This window comes from Staurois parvus, unplaced genomic scaffold, assembly GCF_062004578.1.
Source record: "Staurois parvus isolate SC_StPar_1 unplaced genomic scaffold, SC_StPar_1.0 ptg000745l, whole genome shotgun sequence".
In the NCBI taxonomy this organism is placed as follows: Eukaryota; Metazoa; Chordata; class Amphibia; order Anura; family Ranidae; genus Staurois; species Staurois parvus.
Genome location: NW_028318541.1, coordinates 514565 through 531646, shown reverse-complemented (window position 1 = coordinate 531646; position 17082 = coordinate 514565). Strand labels below are relative to the sequence as shown.

Here is a 17082-nt window from a genome sequence, read left to right as displayed (position 1 = left end):
TCATGCCCCTCCCCCCCATATCAATTTTGTGTATGTGTGTAAAATGTATTTCTTTTAGAATACCTTTTTTTAGGGATCCCTTTCTGAACCTGGATTGTCACCAAGGCAGAAATGATGTATTCGTTGCCCAAAGCCTCCTGTGATACCCACATCATTCATCCCAGGAGGCTGGGTACGCTATGTGCCACAATGTGTCATCAGGGGGTCGGCTGCACGGATGCAAAAGAGACCGCTGGCTCCCTGATGACAACAGAGAAGATGGCAGCTTAGGACCAGGTGTGTACACCGCTGGATTTGATGGGCATACAGGTTGTGTGTGTGTTTTATGTCAACCTTACCTTTCTTAGTGGTGAAAATAGAACAAAATGCAGGTGTGACCCTATTTGTCTTTGAAGTTGTGGTTTGATGCATAGCTGCTGGTAATGGTCAGTGTTACCCAGAGGTGTATTTACCACAAGGCAAACAAGGCATTTTCCTAGGGCGGAATTTTTCAGTGGGGCAGCAGCATTTAAAAGGGGGGCAGTGCTGCCCCCCGAATGAAGAGATGGAAGAAGGGACACACGTTGCATGGGGAGCATGTGGGATCTAAGAGAGGCTGCGGGCTGCTTGATGGTGTATGCAGAGCCTAACTCTTGTTACCGGGGATGTCTGGAGCTCTAACTGGGTCTTCTGTCTCGCTGGGGGTAGTGGGGGTTGTCAGTGTATGGGGGTTGGTGGTAGTGGAGGTCTCTCTTGGGTGTGGGGGGGTGGTGCTGGGGCGTTGTTGGTCAATGTCAGGCTCTCTTCATAGGGGAGGGGGTGTTGGGGTCGGTGTCAGGGTCTCTCTCTGTGGGAGGGAAGCTGATTTTTGTATTGCCTAGGGCAGCATGAAACCTAAATACACCACTGGTGTTACCTCTGCTTCTTTGTATAAGTGGGCTAGCAATGGGTGTATAGGTGCATCTGTTACTTTGCTGTGATTGGGCACAGTGACAGCTTCTATACAGCACCATTTGTATATGTCAAAAGTAGTGTTTGTTACTATAAATTGAGAAGTCATATTTATAGTAACCTTCTTTGATCTATTTTTATTGCTTGGTGATTTTGAAGCTTTGGGGGATATATTCCCATCACTGATGTATTACTTTATTCTTTTCTTCCTCCAGTGGTGAGCGGAGGACCCCTGGAGAACCCCTACAGGCTGAAACAGTTCCACTTCCACTGGGGGGTGAACAACGACTGGGGCTCTGAGCACACGGTGGACAGCAAGGTGTTCCCAGCAGAGGTCAGTGCCTCTTCTATATCTCCTCCGAGCTGTACTGACCAATAGATATTTCCTAAGCAGCTCAATACGCAAAATTAAAGCTGACATTTAAACGGTTTGCTTTTTGCCTTCCTTGGTTACTCGTTTCTCATCAAAATGCTTTTATTATATACTTTATTTTATACCCACTGATAGCATCACCGAGTCTCTGTGCTTCTTTATTCAATGCAGATAGATCATGGCTGGTGGGAGGGGCTAGCAGAGCGCTGTACAAATCTTCCGTTCCCCAGTACCCTTCCCCAGTACTCCTCTCGAGCGCTCAGGCCTGATACAAGCAGGGGTGGACTGACCATTTGGAAACTCGGGCACTGCCCGAGGGCCCGGGGTCAGTAGGGGGCCCCATGAGATGCCCCTGGTACCTTTTTCATAGGCTTTTTTGAGTTTGGGCAAGGACACAGGGGCCCCATGATCCCCTATTGCCTGGGGGCCCCATGAGTTGTCACTCCGCCCCTGGATGCAAGCAATCTGTTGGCTCTTGGGGGAGTTATGAAATATTTAAATACCACCTAATCGGTGGGTGTCGGTCTGGAGGAGTGGGCGTTCCTAAGCAGGCTGTATTTGCATGCATGAGGAGAATGACAGGCGCATGGTTCAGCAGTCCATGTGTATATTGTAATGAGTTCCAAAGTGGGCAGGGGTAGTTCAGTAGGCACTAAGGGCAGGCTGCGATGGAGCGAAGAAAACTCTGCAGTAGAAGAAACAAAGAACACAGCGCCTCTAAGTGTATATTGTGATAATATTTAATGAGAAGGTAAGTGGCAACTCATATCTTAGATATTAAAAACAGGCACTTGCCTGATGAAAGAGGGCGCCGGCTGCCGTTGGACCCGCGCATGCTCAGAAACGCGTCGCACACCAATGACGTCAAACGCCCAACATGACCAACCCTGGACATCTTGGAGACTCAGCCAGGCTTCACCACCTATGCTTTACCTGACACAGCACCATCTGCTGGCGGACCAAGGCTATCTCCTCTCTGGATCAGTCACCTTACATCTGGCTACAGACGTTGAACATCACCTCCCTATGAGCCTGTATTTAATATCTAAGATGTGAGTTGCTACTTACCTTCTTATTAAATATTTTCACAGTATACACTGAGAGGCGCTGTGTTCTTTGTTTATTGTATTTGCATGCAGTAATTCCCACATGTGATGTTAAGCCTCCACGATTTACAGAGCTGAAATCCAGTGAAGGAAAGGGGTGGAGCAGGCCAAGTTAGGCTGGGGAGGAAAGCGCCAGATGACGCTGGATGTCCTCCAGCCAGGAAATGAGGCAGGCTCTATCTGACTTGCTGCAGCTTCTAATGCACATTGTGAGAAGATCACAGTGTGCAGTGAAATCAGAGTAAGACTTTTCAGTCCAGGTGAGGAGGGGGCATGGAAAGCAAAATAAAATCAGAATAAAATTCAGCATTAAATAACTTTTATTAAAATTTCCGATCCTTTTAGCTGCACCTCGTACACTGGAACTGCTCCCGTTATCGCAGCTTTGAGGAGGCCATCATGGAGGAGAACGGTCTGGCGGTTATTGGAGTGTTCTTAAAGGTAGATATAAATGTTTCTTTACCAATGATTTTTGTGAACTTTTTTTATGATGCTGTTAAGCAGTAAATTCTGGTGTTTCCACAGGTTGGCCAGCACCACTCGAAGCTGCAGAAGTTGGTGGACATTCTACCGTCTGTCAGATATAAGGTATACCTTCTGGTGAAACATCATCTGTTCTGTAAATCCTGGGACAGGCCAAGGCAGAGCACTTGCTGACAATGGTAGAGTCTACTTATTGTAATTGCATGATCAGTCTTCAGATGGCCATACACTGTCCAATCTGTTGATAGAGATCTAAGTCTTCTAGAAGCGAAGCAGTCCTCTCAGCCTTTGCAGCATACATCACCAAAAACATCAAACCCCCAGTACGGTAAACCCTAGGACAGGGGTAGGGATGCCTTAAATTTGACCTTTGTATAGACATCCAAGACAAGCAGTGACCCAGTTACGTGAGCAGAATTCTCAAAATCCCATCTACAAATAGAGCATCATTGCTGAGCTTTAAAGGAAATAAATGTATTTAAAATATTTTTTCTTTTGGCGTTTTATCATAAATTCTAGGCTAAAATGAAAAGCTATCCTTCCACCCATATATTCGTTAACTACAGAGTGTGATGGATGGAGTCAGTCCCTTGTTATTTAATACAGTAGAAAAATCTCTCTGCCAGAGTTTATTTATAACATAAAAATGCAGCAGGGATGCTGTTAACCCCGCATAATGGGCACAGCTGTTGTAAAAGACCTGGAAACGCAGCACAGGGATGGTGGGAACCACTCATATTGCGCATAGCAGATGTACAGACCCAGGAACTCCGCACAGGGATGGTGGGAACCCCTCATAATGGGCACAGCAGGTGTACAGACCCGGGAAATCAGCACAGGGATGGTGGGAATCCCTCATAATGGGCACAGCAGGTGTACAGACCCGGGAAATCAGCACAGGGATGGTGGGAATCCCTCATAATGGGCACAGCAGGTGTAAAGACCTGGGAACTCATCACAGGGATTATGGGAACCCCTTGTAATGAGCACAGCAGGTGTACAGACCTGAAAACTCAGCACAGGGATGGTGGGAACCCCTCATAATTGGCACATCAGGTGTACAGACCTGGGAACTCATCACAGGGACAGTGGGAACCCCTCATAACGGGCACAGCAGGTGTAAAGACCTGGGAACTCATTGCAGAGATGGCTGGGACTCCTCATAATTGGAGCAGCAGGTGTACAGACCCACTGCTTTTCTTTTCCGCATTACACAATTTCAGCCACTAGAGGTCTCCAGACTACCACTGAGATATGTTAAACCCTGCCACGCATGTAATTGCACATTGTCCTGTCATGTCTACCAAAAGCTTTTTGGCTGTGTGCTGCTTTTAATGTTCTCATACCAGCAGGGTGTATCCACAGACACAAGGGGGGGCAATGCTTGGGACCCATTCATATCATTGCGCTACAGTAATAGGCTGACTACATGTATAGATGCGCTGTGGTGCTCTTCTTTGTGAAAAGCACCCCAATTCACATGCTAAGTGCATGTGTGCTGCAATACAGAGCACCAAGTATGGTGTCCATTGTATTGCGAAAAAATGCAGCATGTTCACTTTATCTCCATTCATTTTGAATACGTCAACATGTCTGATGCATGGCAGTGCCTTGGGCAGTTTCTTTGTACAGTTACAGCATTGTCGCCTTTTCCTGCAGAATCCTGATTTTGGACTACAGCTCTAATTTCAAAAAGATGGGCATGCAAAATCTACATTAAAACAGAATGCAATGATTTGCAAATCTCATAAACCCATATTTCATTCAAAATGGAAAATATATTAAATGTTTAAACTGAGAAAATGTACCATTTTAAGAAAATAATAAGGTCATTTTGAAATTGATGGCAGCAACACATCTCAAAAAAGTTTGGACAGGGCAACAAATAACTGGCAAAGTAAATGCTGGAAGAACATTTTGCAATTAATCAGGTTAAGGGTTTTTTCACCTCACTTTTTGAAATGAATGGAAACCACAGAAAAACCCCATCAAAAATGCTATGAGCCGCTGGGAAGTGCTTTGTCCAGAGAAAAAGCAAATGCATTATGCGTTGCATTAAATTTAAAGCACCGCGGCAAAAATGCATATGGAGCAGTGTGAAAGAGCCCTTAACCTGATTAATTGCAAAATGTTCTTCCAGCTCTTCCTTGTTAGTACCACTTACTTTTCCAGCTTTTTTTGTTGCCCTGTCCCAATTTTTTTGAGATGTGTTGCTGCCATCAATTTAAAAAATTACCTTATTTTCTTAAAGTGGAATTCCACTTACAGTCAAAAAATAAAAATCAGCAGCTACAAAAACTGTAGCTGCTGACTTTTAAAAAACAGCCACTTACCTGTCCCTCGGTCCCGTGGTGTGTCCCCTGCAGTCTGTTTTACTGTCCGTCCTGTATTCCAGGAGGCCGGCATCTTCAGTGTGGGCACCCGGCTGTGACAGCTTGCGGCTTCACAGCCAGGTACCCATTGCCCATGTGCGAGTAGCGCTGCGCTTTCTGAATGGTCCTGTAGTCTTCTGGGACCTGTGACGTGTCCTAGAAGACTACAGGGAGGGAGGACACCTTCCGTTTCCGATCGCCTAGGTGATCGGACCGGAAGTGGGAGCGGGTACCTGTCGATTTCAGGTCCTCGCTCCCCCCCCCACCCCCAAAGGTGCCAATCCTTAATGGGAAGCGGGGGAGCAGTCCTTAAAGCGGAACTTCCCCTTTTGGGTGGAGCTCCGCTTTAAAATGGTACATTTTCTCAGTTTAAACATTTTGATGTGTTTTTCTATTGTGAATAAAATATGGGTTTGAGATTTGCAAATCTTTGCTTTCTGTTTTTATGTAGATTTTACATAACGTCCCACCTGTTATGGAATTGGGGTTATAGTTCTCATCTGCTGCTGGAGTGCACATTTTCAGGAAGTTCACATAAATTGCTTACAGGATATGCACTGTGCTTGAAATATATTCCTCAATAGCCACAAGAAATCTAAATCCACTTTCTTCGCACCAAATGCCTTTGCTGCTTTTACAAGGTAACATCTGGGTTTTCAGTGACATCTTCACTGTGCCGTTCATAGCCTGAGCAGAGCTGTGAGAGGGGTCCAGAAGGCTCTACCCACTACAGAAAACTACAGCAGGGGTGGCAGAGACAAGACCAGTCTATCTGCACAAGGAGAGAGCAGCAGGGACAGGTCATGGTTACTGGAATACTGCACGGATCTGGAAGAAATACACAAAGATTCAGGGAGATTACACATGACAAATGGATTTGGACAATATTTGCTTATCCCGGAGTTGCTTTAATAAGAAATCCTCTTTTCCTTCCAGCGCTCTACATAACTAATCATTGCTCTGTGAGGGTTTATTGTGCCTTAAGGTCATCTTGTTTCCACTTTGAAGTTTTCGGTGTTTCCTCACTGTAATAAGATTACTCTGAGGCCGTCACATTGAGCTTCACTAAATAAAAGATTTTCCTTCTGTTGGGATTTTTTCAGATCCTTAAGTCTGTCTTAACGTTTCCCCTCCGGCAGAGTCTCAGCTGCTGCTTTTATGTCTCCCCGTTTCCTGAGCACTTTGATTTGCTAAGACAAATAAGTTGGAGACTCTGAACAATTATATTTATATTTTTTCATGGGATACTAGAAATTCCTGAATTTTTACCGGTTCCTAAATTGCATATCTACATTTTGTAGAATGTTCTCGAAGGTAATTGTCATAAAGGGGTTTATAGGAGGCTTTTCAGAGAATTCAGGGACATGCATTTATGTTTTTCAAGGGTTCATGTAATAAAATATAATTTCCTGAAAAAATACAATATATAAAACGTAAGTTAACCTCTTACTGACCGCTTAACACATCTCGGCGGTGAAAGGAAAAGTGGGCTTTAACGCTTCACTGCCGCCTATATGCATCTATGGTGCGCTCCCAACATGCTGACCGAGCTATCGCCATCAGCTCTTGGTCACAACGTCTGATTAGGAACCAACAGGACACACTCCCGATCATGTGACTGCTGTGAGAGCCAATAACAGCAGTCACGTGAAGCTGTGTTGCCTCCCCAGCATAGCCCACTTAAAGGTCTTCAGGTAGGTGGAGTGAAGGAGTTGTTTAAATATGAATAATATAAAATGAGTAGCTAAGTGGGTAGCACTTCTGCCTGGCAGTACTAGGGTTGTTGGTTCAAATCCCAACCACGGCACCTCCTGCCTAGAGTTTGCATGTTCTCCCTGTGCCTGTGTGGGTTTCCTCTGGGTACTCCAGTTTCCTCCCACACTCCAAAGACATGCTGGTAGGTTAATTGGATCCTGTCTAAATTGTCCCTAGTATGCGTATGTATGAATGTGAGTTAGAGACCTTAGATTGTACACCCCTTGAGGGTTAGGGACTGATGTGAATGTACAACATATATGTAAAAGCGCTGCGTAATTTGACAGCGCTATATAAGTACCTGAAATACATAAATAAATATAAAATAACATATATATATGTTTAATTAAATTAATGACGATAATAATAAACTTTTATTATTGATTACTAATAATATTCAGGATTTATATATAGCGCCAACAGTTTGCACAGTGCTTTACAATACGAGGGCGAAATAATAATTAGATTGAATAACCTAATTTTAAAGTTACAGTATATAGTAAAAAAAAAAAAAAAAGTTATAACAAGGCAGAAAGTATTTTATTTAAAAAAAAAAAAAAAAGTCAGATAATACTTCCTAGAACTCGAAGAGGAATTTGCCGCTATCTTAAGGCCATTCACCCCTCTAACCCCTTCTTCCCCACAATTCCCCCTGTCATATTTTTTTTTTTTTTAAAAATCTGAGATTTCTGAGGTGCAATAATATAAGATATAAAAATGACTACTCATAATAATAATAATAAAAAAATGTTTACATAAAAATGCTAGAATGCTGATATGAAAATGTATGTCATGTTCTATACTTTGTATAGCTTCTTGTTCCTTTATATTGAAAAAAGATTTAAATTCATATTTTAAAAAATGAAAAAAAGCAATAGTTGATGATACAACTGTACAATAACCCTGTAGTAGTTACTGAGTTACTGTTCAGAGCAATGACTTGCAAGCAATGCTGGAGTAAGTACATGCAGGTAGAAAGTGGCTTAAAGAGGTTGAAGGAGATCAGCAGAACTGGGGGGGGGGGAGTTAAGGAGATTACAAAACACATGAAAATTGTTTGATGCACAGTGCAAACTAAATGTCATCCAATCCAAGTTCACATTCCTTTTGATTTCCTTTTTTTAGGACGCTCTTACTGAATTCAATTATTTTGACCCCTCCTGCTTTCTGCCAACCTGTAATGATTACTGGACATATTCTGGCTCCTTGACCACGCCACCGCTGACCGAGTCTGTGACCTGGATTATCAAGAAGAAACCCATTGAGGTCGACCATAGTCAGGTGACTTGCTTTCTGAAATTCTTGTGATTTAAAGTCCATGGGAGTTGGTGACCCCAGCGACCCGACCGTTCCTCCCGCTGCAGAAATGTGACAGAGACGTGTTAGCATTTGCTGTGTCTCCGAGAATTTCTCTCCACTGTGATGGGATAGCTGGTTATTTCTCACCTTGACTTTTGTAGCTCCCTCCTCATTGGCCTGCCTAATTGCAGGCTATCCCCTCTTCAGTCTATCATGAATGCTCCTGCCAGACTCATCCTCCTTACCAACCATTCCATATCTGCCGTCCCTCTTTGCCAATCCCTCCACTGGCTTCCCATTGCCCAATGAATAAAATTCAAAACATTAACAATAACTTACAAAGCCATTTTATAACTCTGCCCCCAATTACATCATCAATCTTGTCTCCAAATATCACCCTAACCTCTCTGCTCCTCCCACTACCTCCTGCTCTCTAGCTCCCTTTTCTTCTCCATGCTCCTCTACAGGACTTCTCCAGAGCCTCCCCCATCCTCTGGAACTCTCTACTCCAATCTATCTGACTATTGCCTACTCTGCCCACTTTTAGGTGATCTCTGAAAACTCATCTCTTCAGGGAAGCCTATCCTGCCTTTAGCTAATAACCAAATTTTATGTTTCTCCCATCAGTTTGTCCCCCCACTGTTTTATGTTTCTCCCATCAGTTTGTCCCCCTACTGTTATTACCTTTTGTACCACTAGCCCCTCCCTCTTAAATTGTAAGCTCCAAGGATCAGGCCCTCCTAACCCTCTTGTATTGAACTGTATTGTTGCTGTATTGTCTCCCGTTATATTGTAAAGCGCTGAGCAAACTGTTGGAGCTATATAAATCCTGTATAATAATAATAATATATAAATCCTGTATAATAATAATAATATATAAATCCTGTATAATAATAATATATAAATCCTGTATAATAATAATATATAAATCCTGTATAATAATAATATATAAATCCTGTATAATAATAATATATAAATCCTGTATAATAATAATAATATATAAATCCTGTATAATAATAATAATATATAAATCCTGTATAATAATATATAAATCCTGTATAATAATAATAGCTGGTGGATTTAGGATTTAGAGTGACTGCAAAGGAAGGTATTCAGGACTTACCGCTCCTGCTACCCATGCAACCAATTGCTGCTGTATTGGAGAAAAATTGCCTCTTGAAGACACTTCAGAAACCGACACTTCAGGAGTATGGGGTTTCTGGTCCCCCACCACTCCCTATGTCCTGTTTTCATGTGACTGGCAGAAGTAACCATTGAGTGTAGCTAATTTGGAAATTTTCCCCCTGAATTAGGGGGATTTTTCAAACCTATGAATTTCTCTGTGATTCAATGGGAGCAGGGAACTGCGCTGCATCTGAGCACCACAAACTAAAATCACAATTTTAATACATTTTTATTATTCAAAGCAAACTCATCTATCCATCAATGTCTCCATGTGTTATTTTGTTGAGAAATCACTTTGCAGCCTAGCCTATCTGGCTGCAGCCATATTGGGTAAGGGCAGATGATCCATGTAGCATTTACTTCCTGGAATCCATCTGCCCTTAGCTCAGGCATGCAGGCAGAAGGGTGTGCTTAGCTGCGAAAGCCCTTCCTTCCCTTTTGAAGACTCCTGGGATGTATGATTTCATTTGTTTAGGCCTGGAAGCCAGGGAGTAATTGAAAAAATCTAAAACAAAAGTCTAAAACAAGCAAATAGAATATACTTTTCTATTTACTAATGCTAGGAGCAGAAGGATTACAATTAGTCAGTGTTGATTGAGAGAGTGAAGTTCCACTTTAAAGTTCATCTTTTGCAAAAAAATAAATAAATGCACCAACATTTTGCAGAAAAAAAGGCTTTTTTCGTTTATTTTTATTTTTGTTTCTTTTGCATAGGATCCTGCAGAACATTGCAGCTGTGATCCTGCAGACTCTTCCTCCAACTCCATGTTATAGACTTTTGATTACAGAACTGGTGAAAGTGTCATTGGACTGCCAGTGCGGGTGGTAATCCATGGCATTTGTGTTCCATTGATCATTGAGTCTTTCTGCCATGATGAGACTTTATTCATGCTTAGCTCTCTGATGTGGCAGTGCAGGTGGAGCTGGGAAGGAATAGAACCCCTGAGGATGTTTTGTTACTATTTGGGACTCTGTTACCCCTGGTTCATATATCCGCGGGTCACGTTTTGTGCGGCCATGAGAGCCCATTTATTTGAATGGACTCCCGTGCCCCGGGACACGCAGGAAAGAATTCCCTGCACTTCTTCGAAAACCGCAGCCTGTATGGGAACCTCGGTTCCCAGTGCTGTTGCGATTTCCAGTGTGGGCGGCATGCCATTAGAATGAATGGTACCCGCCCGTGGGTCTGCATTCTTCTTTATGGGTGGTGCAGCTGCTCGGATTTTTGTGCGGATCTGCAGCAGCACCACCCGCACATATGTGAACCTAGCCTTAGAGAAACTTGTCCCTGTTGCAAACTTTCTCTGACTTCCTGTCTGATGAAACAATTCTCACCATGACAAAGTGGGGGGAAAATGTCACATATTGGGGTCTGTATGCATGGAAAGGTAATGGAAGCGTACTTGAAGGTGGTGGTGGGGTGGTGGGGGGGGGGTGGTTCAGCAGAGGGTATTGACAGAGGAGGGCATCAGGCTAGACAACTGCAGAGCAAAGGGGAGGCTGCACAGGGGTGCACTTGGAGACAGAGTGTATTGGGGCACTGGAGAGGGCAACAGGATCAATGGACCGCACAAGGGGTCACTGGTCATAGGAGCGCAGAGGGATCACTGGAGCGCACAGGGTTAACTGGAGAGCCTGGAGGGCAACCGGGGTCACTGGAGATGGGCACTAATGTTTGCAGCAGGGGCTCAGCTTGGGTGTAGAAAAGCGTTGTTTGAATACAGAGCAATGTATCACAAGGATTTTTAGAAGCACGCTAATCAGGAGAGCTGTCTTCTGATTGGCCGCGGAATGGGCACTCCGGGTAAAACCGGCGTGAGCTCCGATGGAGCCCGGAATAGCATTAAACAGTTGACAGGGGATATAATCATTTGGCTAGCTGTTCACTTTTACGTAATCTCTCTCCATGTGTCACCTGTCCGCCTCCAACTTCAGAGGACCCTAAATCTGCAATTTCACCTGTGTCCAGGGAGCATAGAGCTGACCCCAGATGTGGTGATACTAAGCCAGGAAGGTAGTAGAGTGGTTCACTGACTGGCCAGGGCGTGTTTTGTCGCCTGACTGGCTCGCCAGAATAACAAATCCTCTGGCAGGCAAAACAGTAAGTATATTGAATAATGTATTTGTTTGTTCGCCTGGAGTTCCACTTATAGAATATCTGACTAATGCCTCTGCGGTCTTTCCCTCACAGTTGGCCGTGTTTCGCAGTCTACTCTTCAGCTCCGTGGGGGAGGAAGAGAAAACCATGGTAGACAACTTCCGCCCTCTGCAGCCGCTAATGAACCGCACTGTCCATTCCACATTCCAGCCGGCGCTCAAATTGTCTGACCTCAAAAAGGAAGATGCCAAATCGCAACGTCAGCAGACGGTGTAAATGCCTTGCTTGCCGGAGGCCAGGAACATTGGAGAGGTTTGAGTGAGATGCAAAGCTCTTGCCATCCTGCAAACGGCACACCACCACAAATCTAGCCGGATGCCTACTTCCAGATATATGTAGTGATACCGAGTATGACCATATCAACCAACAACGCCATGGATGGATCACCTTTTATAGAACACTTTTACTATATATTGTTTTACAGGGTATTTTGTGGGGGGGGGGGGGTTGTGTTTTTTTGTTTTGTTTTTTGTGTGTTTTTTTTTTTTTTTAATACTTTTTCTGGATAAACATAATGGTTCTAAGTGCCCTTAAGGCTTAATATCCATATTAATTTCAGGATTTTGGAGCAGGCCGTATGTGGTCATATAAGTTAGGCCTGTGTAGAATGGTCCATCTTCATACTACCTAGTTGTCAGGGGCTACGGAAGGTTAGTGGACACTGATCCACCTCACTGGGGCTTAGTGTGGTTTTAGCGGTGCTGTGGATTTAATAGGAGATACATAATATTGATCAGGGAGAGGGACCATAGACATGGTGCTGATCTTTCATAAAATCGGTGTGGACTTTTCATGGGCGGGTTAGGGTTATGTTTATTGAGGTTTACCCATATAACTATTATGCAGTGCTGTGAGCTACTTAATCGACATTGTGGTAGCTCATGCGCCTAATTATAGAGTGTTATTTTTTTTCTCTTTTCTTTTATTATGGTTTGATTGTTTTGTGGGTAGGGGAGTGTTTGCTGACTTTTTATTAATGATAAATGTCCATGAATTTTGTAAGTGTCCAGCCTTAATTTGAACCTGTGCTTTACCCATGCAAGCGACGGAACAGGTCCACTTTAATGGAAATTATTGCAGCTGTACATACTCCTCTTTCCTTCACTTTGCTCCATTTAGCTCAGAGAGGAAGACTGCAGACTTGGAGCTTACACAGGGCTGAGGACCATCTCCCCCATCCCATGTCAGAGTGCTGCGAGCATTAGGGGCCAAGCACATGTGGGGTTGAGAAAAATGAGTCAAATGGGGGGGGGGGGGAATTAGTGGGTCACATGGGGAGAGGAGAGGGAGGGAAGTGGGTCACATGGAGGGAAAGTAAGTAACAGGAGGGTGGGAAGGGTGATGGAAGTGAGTAATGGGGGGGGGGGGGGGTGAGGACAGTGGGTCACATGGGGGGGTGAGGATAGTGGGTTACACTTGGGGGGGGGGGGGGGGGGGCTGGAAGTGAGCTGGTGGGGCCATGATTATATTGATCCTGTTGTTTTGCACTTGGGCACAGGTTTTCTTTTTTGCAGACTACGCACAAGAACATTGGTCTGGTTCAGACTTCAGATCACCGCTGATAATTCCAGCATTTGTAGTGAAAGCTGATGAATCGCCTGATTCTGGTAGCTGTGTAGATTGTGATAGCGTAGCATGTAGGGATATTAACAGGGCTTCCTTCTTTGATTGGTATCACCAGAGCTCAATAAAATAATGCATTTGAAGGCAATAAAAGAAACAGGTTTCCACTTTTTACTGCTGAATTGTGTGTTATGACTGGAGTTCTGCTTTAATGCAGACCTAAAACCTAATCATGTCCCCATCCCATGTGTGATCATGTCTCAGTATGCTCATACAAGCTAAAAAAACAGCAGCTACAATACTTGCAGAGATGACCGCTCTATCTGGAGCTGGTCACGTGATTGAGTGCCAAGGCATTGGTCACATGATTAAGTGCCAAGGCATTGCTCACATGATTGAGTGCCAAGGCATTGGTCACATGATCTTGTCTGAAGAGTTAGGATAAGTGTTCCAGCAGAGATGGTGAGCTCTGTCTGACCTTATCCTGTCTCCTTTTGTCTGCTGGAACTGTGGACAGGTTCTAACTGACAGCACTCTGATTGGAGTGATAGATGTACAGGCAAATAAATATACCGTATCTAACGAGGAATTTTAGGACTGGGGATGTTGGTAGTTTTACTATATAGATGGATGGATAGATAGATATGAGAGGATAAAGCTTTTTTTGTTTTGGGTTCCATGTGAACTGTATCTGTAAAGCTGCTGTAGATCCTCCTGAAGGCAGAGGAGAGGTCGCTGTCCTTGTATTGCACATTGGTGGGTCTTCTAGATAATTAAAGTGTCCTTTTGTCTCATCGACCTCACTTTGTAACAATGTTTTCAAATGTTTCCATATTCTTCCTTTGTCATCTGCCATTTTAAAGGGTAATTTTTTTTTCTAGTATTCAATGCATGTGATCTTTTCTCTTCTATCTTGGGGGAGGGATGCAGGGGGTACTTTGATTTAAATGTTGGCACTTCTATATATTTTTTTTTTTTTAAGGGCAGCTGGTATTAACTTATGGCAAAAGCAAATGGTCCTCATTTCACAAGAAACTAAAAAAAGACCAAGTTGTGTCTGATGTCAGCAGCTGCGAATGATTTGATTTGACTGCATGCTCAAGGTCAAAAAAAATGGCTGCCACTGTGTAGGTCACCGGTGCACCTTATTGTTCTGTTTTTACGGTTTGTGTTTTATACATTGCAACCTTTCATTTGTTGTCCTGTTAATAATATACATATTACTGTACAACCTTGTGCTTTGAGCGTCTTGTTAATCTTCTGTAAACTCTGATGGTGTATAATGAGGAAAACAGAAAGCGAGCTGTTTTGTTACATTGTGTGCTTTCACAGTGCGATCATTTAATGAACACAACGTTTTAATCTTCATTCAATGTTTTAAAAAGTTCTATAAGATCGGCGTCTGAATTTGTTGTCTGTCTATACATAATAAATAACCCCAAATACTTCTAGACGAGGGGTGTTCTAAGATTTTATATTCTATATGGCCTTCTTTTTATTTCTTGACATAGAAACATTGTAATGATTAAACTTGGAAGATGTTCTATATAAAAATGTTCTACATGTGATTGGCTCCCGTCTCTTATTATTTTGATCTTGGAATGTCTGTGAAGGACCTTGTTTATCGCTGTCATGGTTTATCTATGAGCAGTTCACATTCACCGGGACTTGTTTGTATTATTGCAAATGTTTCACCTCTCATCCAAGTAGCTCCTTGGTTCATACCTTTACTGAAAAAGTGCAATGAAAGCTGAAATTTAATCTGCCACTATTTTGTCTTCTCTGATTCCCCCTCTCCCCTGATCGGCATGCTAATGAAAAATGGAAATAAAACCTTTTACATTTTCATTACATTGCTTATTTGAGACCCAGTGATGTCACCACTGGGTCTCTGGTTTTCTATATCCAATGCAGATCATGGCTGGTGGGAGGGACCAGCGAGGGCTGTACATGGCTTCCCCAAAACATCACAGCACCCTGCCGCTCTACTCCTTTTAAGAGCCCTCGGTCCTGATAGAAGGAGTAGGCTGGCTCTTTGGAGGAATTATGCAAATATCAAAATGCCTTGATGGGTGGGTGTCAGTCTGGTGGAGTGGGCATTAACAGACAGGCTGTATTTGCATGCAGACCGCCCACATGTGATGCAAAGATCTGAATACCACAGAATGAAAGAGGCGGGCCAGGGACAGTCCAGCTTGGGAGGGAGGAGCTAGATGATGCTGGATGTCCTCCAGCCAGGAAATGAGGCGGACTCTATCTGACTTGCTGCCGCTTCTAGTGCACATTGTGAGAAGCTCACAGTGTGCAGTGAAATCAGAGTAAGCCATTTCAATCAAGGAGAAGAGGTCACATTTAAATGCTGATGTTTAGTTTGGTCTAGAACTCTGCTTTATGCCTATATTTTTCTTTTGCTCAGAAGGTTCAATGCAACGCTGGACATCCTACACCGCTGTTCCCATACATACCCCACTCCAATCTACTTTGTCTTTTGTAACAATCTGTCCATTGATTGTTTTCCGTGCACAGTAACTGAGCTTCCTCTGCCGTGGTGGGAAAGAGATTCCTTTTATTTTTTTTTGTTTAATTCTTTTCCTAACATGGGAAAATAATGAGAAGAGATTCTATTGAAAGTTAGGCCTGTCCCGTGTCTGTCCTGGTTGGCTTTTCTATGTAGGTCGATGGAGCACAAAGCACTTCCATGATGGCCGGAATCTGATTGTATAATCTAATTACTAGGCTCATTATTGGCCTGATGGACAAACCGGCCGGCGCTGCCAAGTGTTGACTGTCAGGAGAGCAGGATTATGAGTGCCGGTCAAAAACGACAATAGCTGCTGCCTAGTGGTAAAATGTGCAGCCGGTCCTCACCTCTATCCCTGTCCTCCTTTTTATTCTTTATGGGTGCTTTTATCCCAAAGAGATCACTTTTTTTTTTTTTTTTTTTTTTTGAGCCTGCAGTGCTACACCCTCACATTGCAGTGTCTAGGCCTTAGCTTGGCACCTGAAATGTGACACTATCAGACCTATATCATAGAAACATCCAGAGGCTATTCAAAATGAATGCTATTTTCAAATTAATGCAGCTCTGTAATTAATAACAGGCATATTAAATACAGCTCCGAAATACGTTCGTTCCTAACCCCAGACACTACTAAACAACTCATTCACTCCCTTATTATCTCACGACTCGACTACTGTAACTCCCTCCTCACCGGCCTGCCTCATCACAGACTGTCCCTGCTTCAGTCTATCCTGAACTCATCCACCTTACCAACCGCTCGGTATTTGCCACCCCCTCTGTCATTCCCTCCACTGGCTTCCGATTGCCCAACGCATAAAATTCAAACTACTAACACTGACGTACAAAGCTATTCATAATACTGCCCCAAACTACCTCACCGACCTGATACCCAAATACCACCCAACCCGTACCCTTCGCTCTTCACAAGACCTCCTACTCTCTAGCTCCCTGTTCTCCTCCTCCCATGTCCGACTCCAGGACTTCTCCAGGTCTTCCCTCATCCTCTGGAACTCACTACTCCAATCCATCAGACTGTCACCTACCCTCCTCATCTTTAGGCGCACCCTGAAAACCCATCTCTTCAGGGAAGCCTACCCTGCCCTCACCTAACAGCCGATCTCCTCCACTCCTCCTACCACTCCATCCCCCACAGCCATTTCCTCCTGTACCACTATCCCCTCCCTCCTAGATTGTAAGCTCCAAGGAGCAGGGCCCTCGAACCCCTCGTGTATTGTATTGTCTCATGTACTGTCTCCCACTAGAATGTACAGCACTGAGCAAACTTTTTGGTGCTATATAAATATTGTATAATAATAATAAATGCAAGTACCTAAATT

General features: G+C 43.6%; 1 protein-coding gene across 3 annotated transcripts in view; it reads left to right on the top strand.

Moving 5' to 3' along the window:
* Positions 1-17082, top strand: part of CA5A (carbonic anhydrase 5A) — a 47490-nt gene that overhangs the window by 29324 nt on the left and 1084 nt on the right. For 2 of the 3 annotated variants that reach the window (XM_089654121.1, XM_089654120.1), the window contains exons 3-7: positions 1146-1264; positions 2755-2850; positions 2935-2997; positions 8145-8300; positions 11695-12929. In XM_089654121.1, coding sequence (XP_089510247.1) covers positions 1146-1264; positions 2755-2850; positions 2935-2997; positions 8145-8300; positions 11695-11877 — 617 coding nt within the window. In that variant the 3' untranslated portion in view covers positions 11878-12929. Of the gene's footprint in view, positions 1-1145; positions 1265-2754; positions 2851-2934; positions 2998-8144; positions 8301-11694; positions 12930-17082 lie in introns of those variants that run through there. The other variant, XM_089654122.1, reaches the window with a different exon arrangement.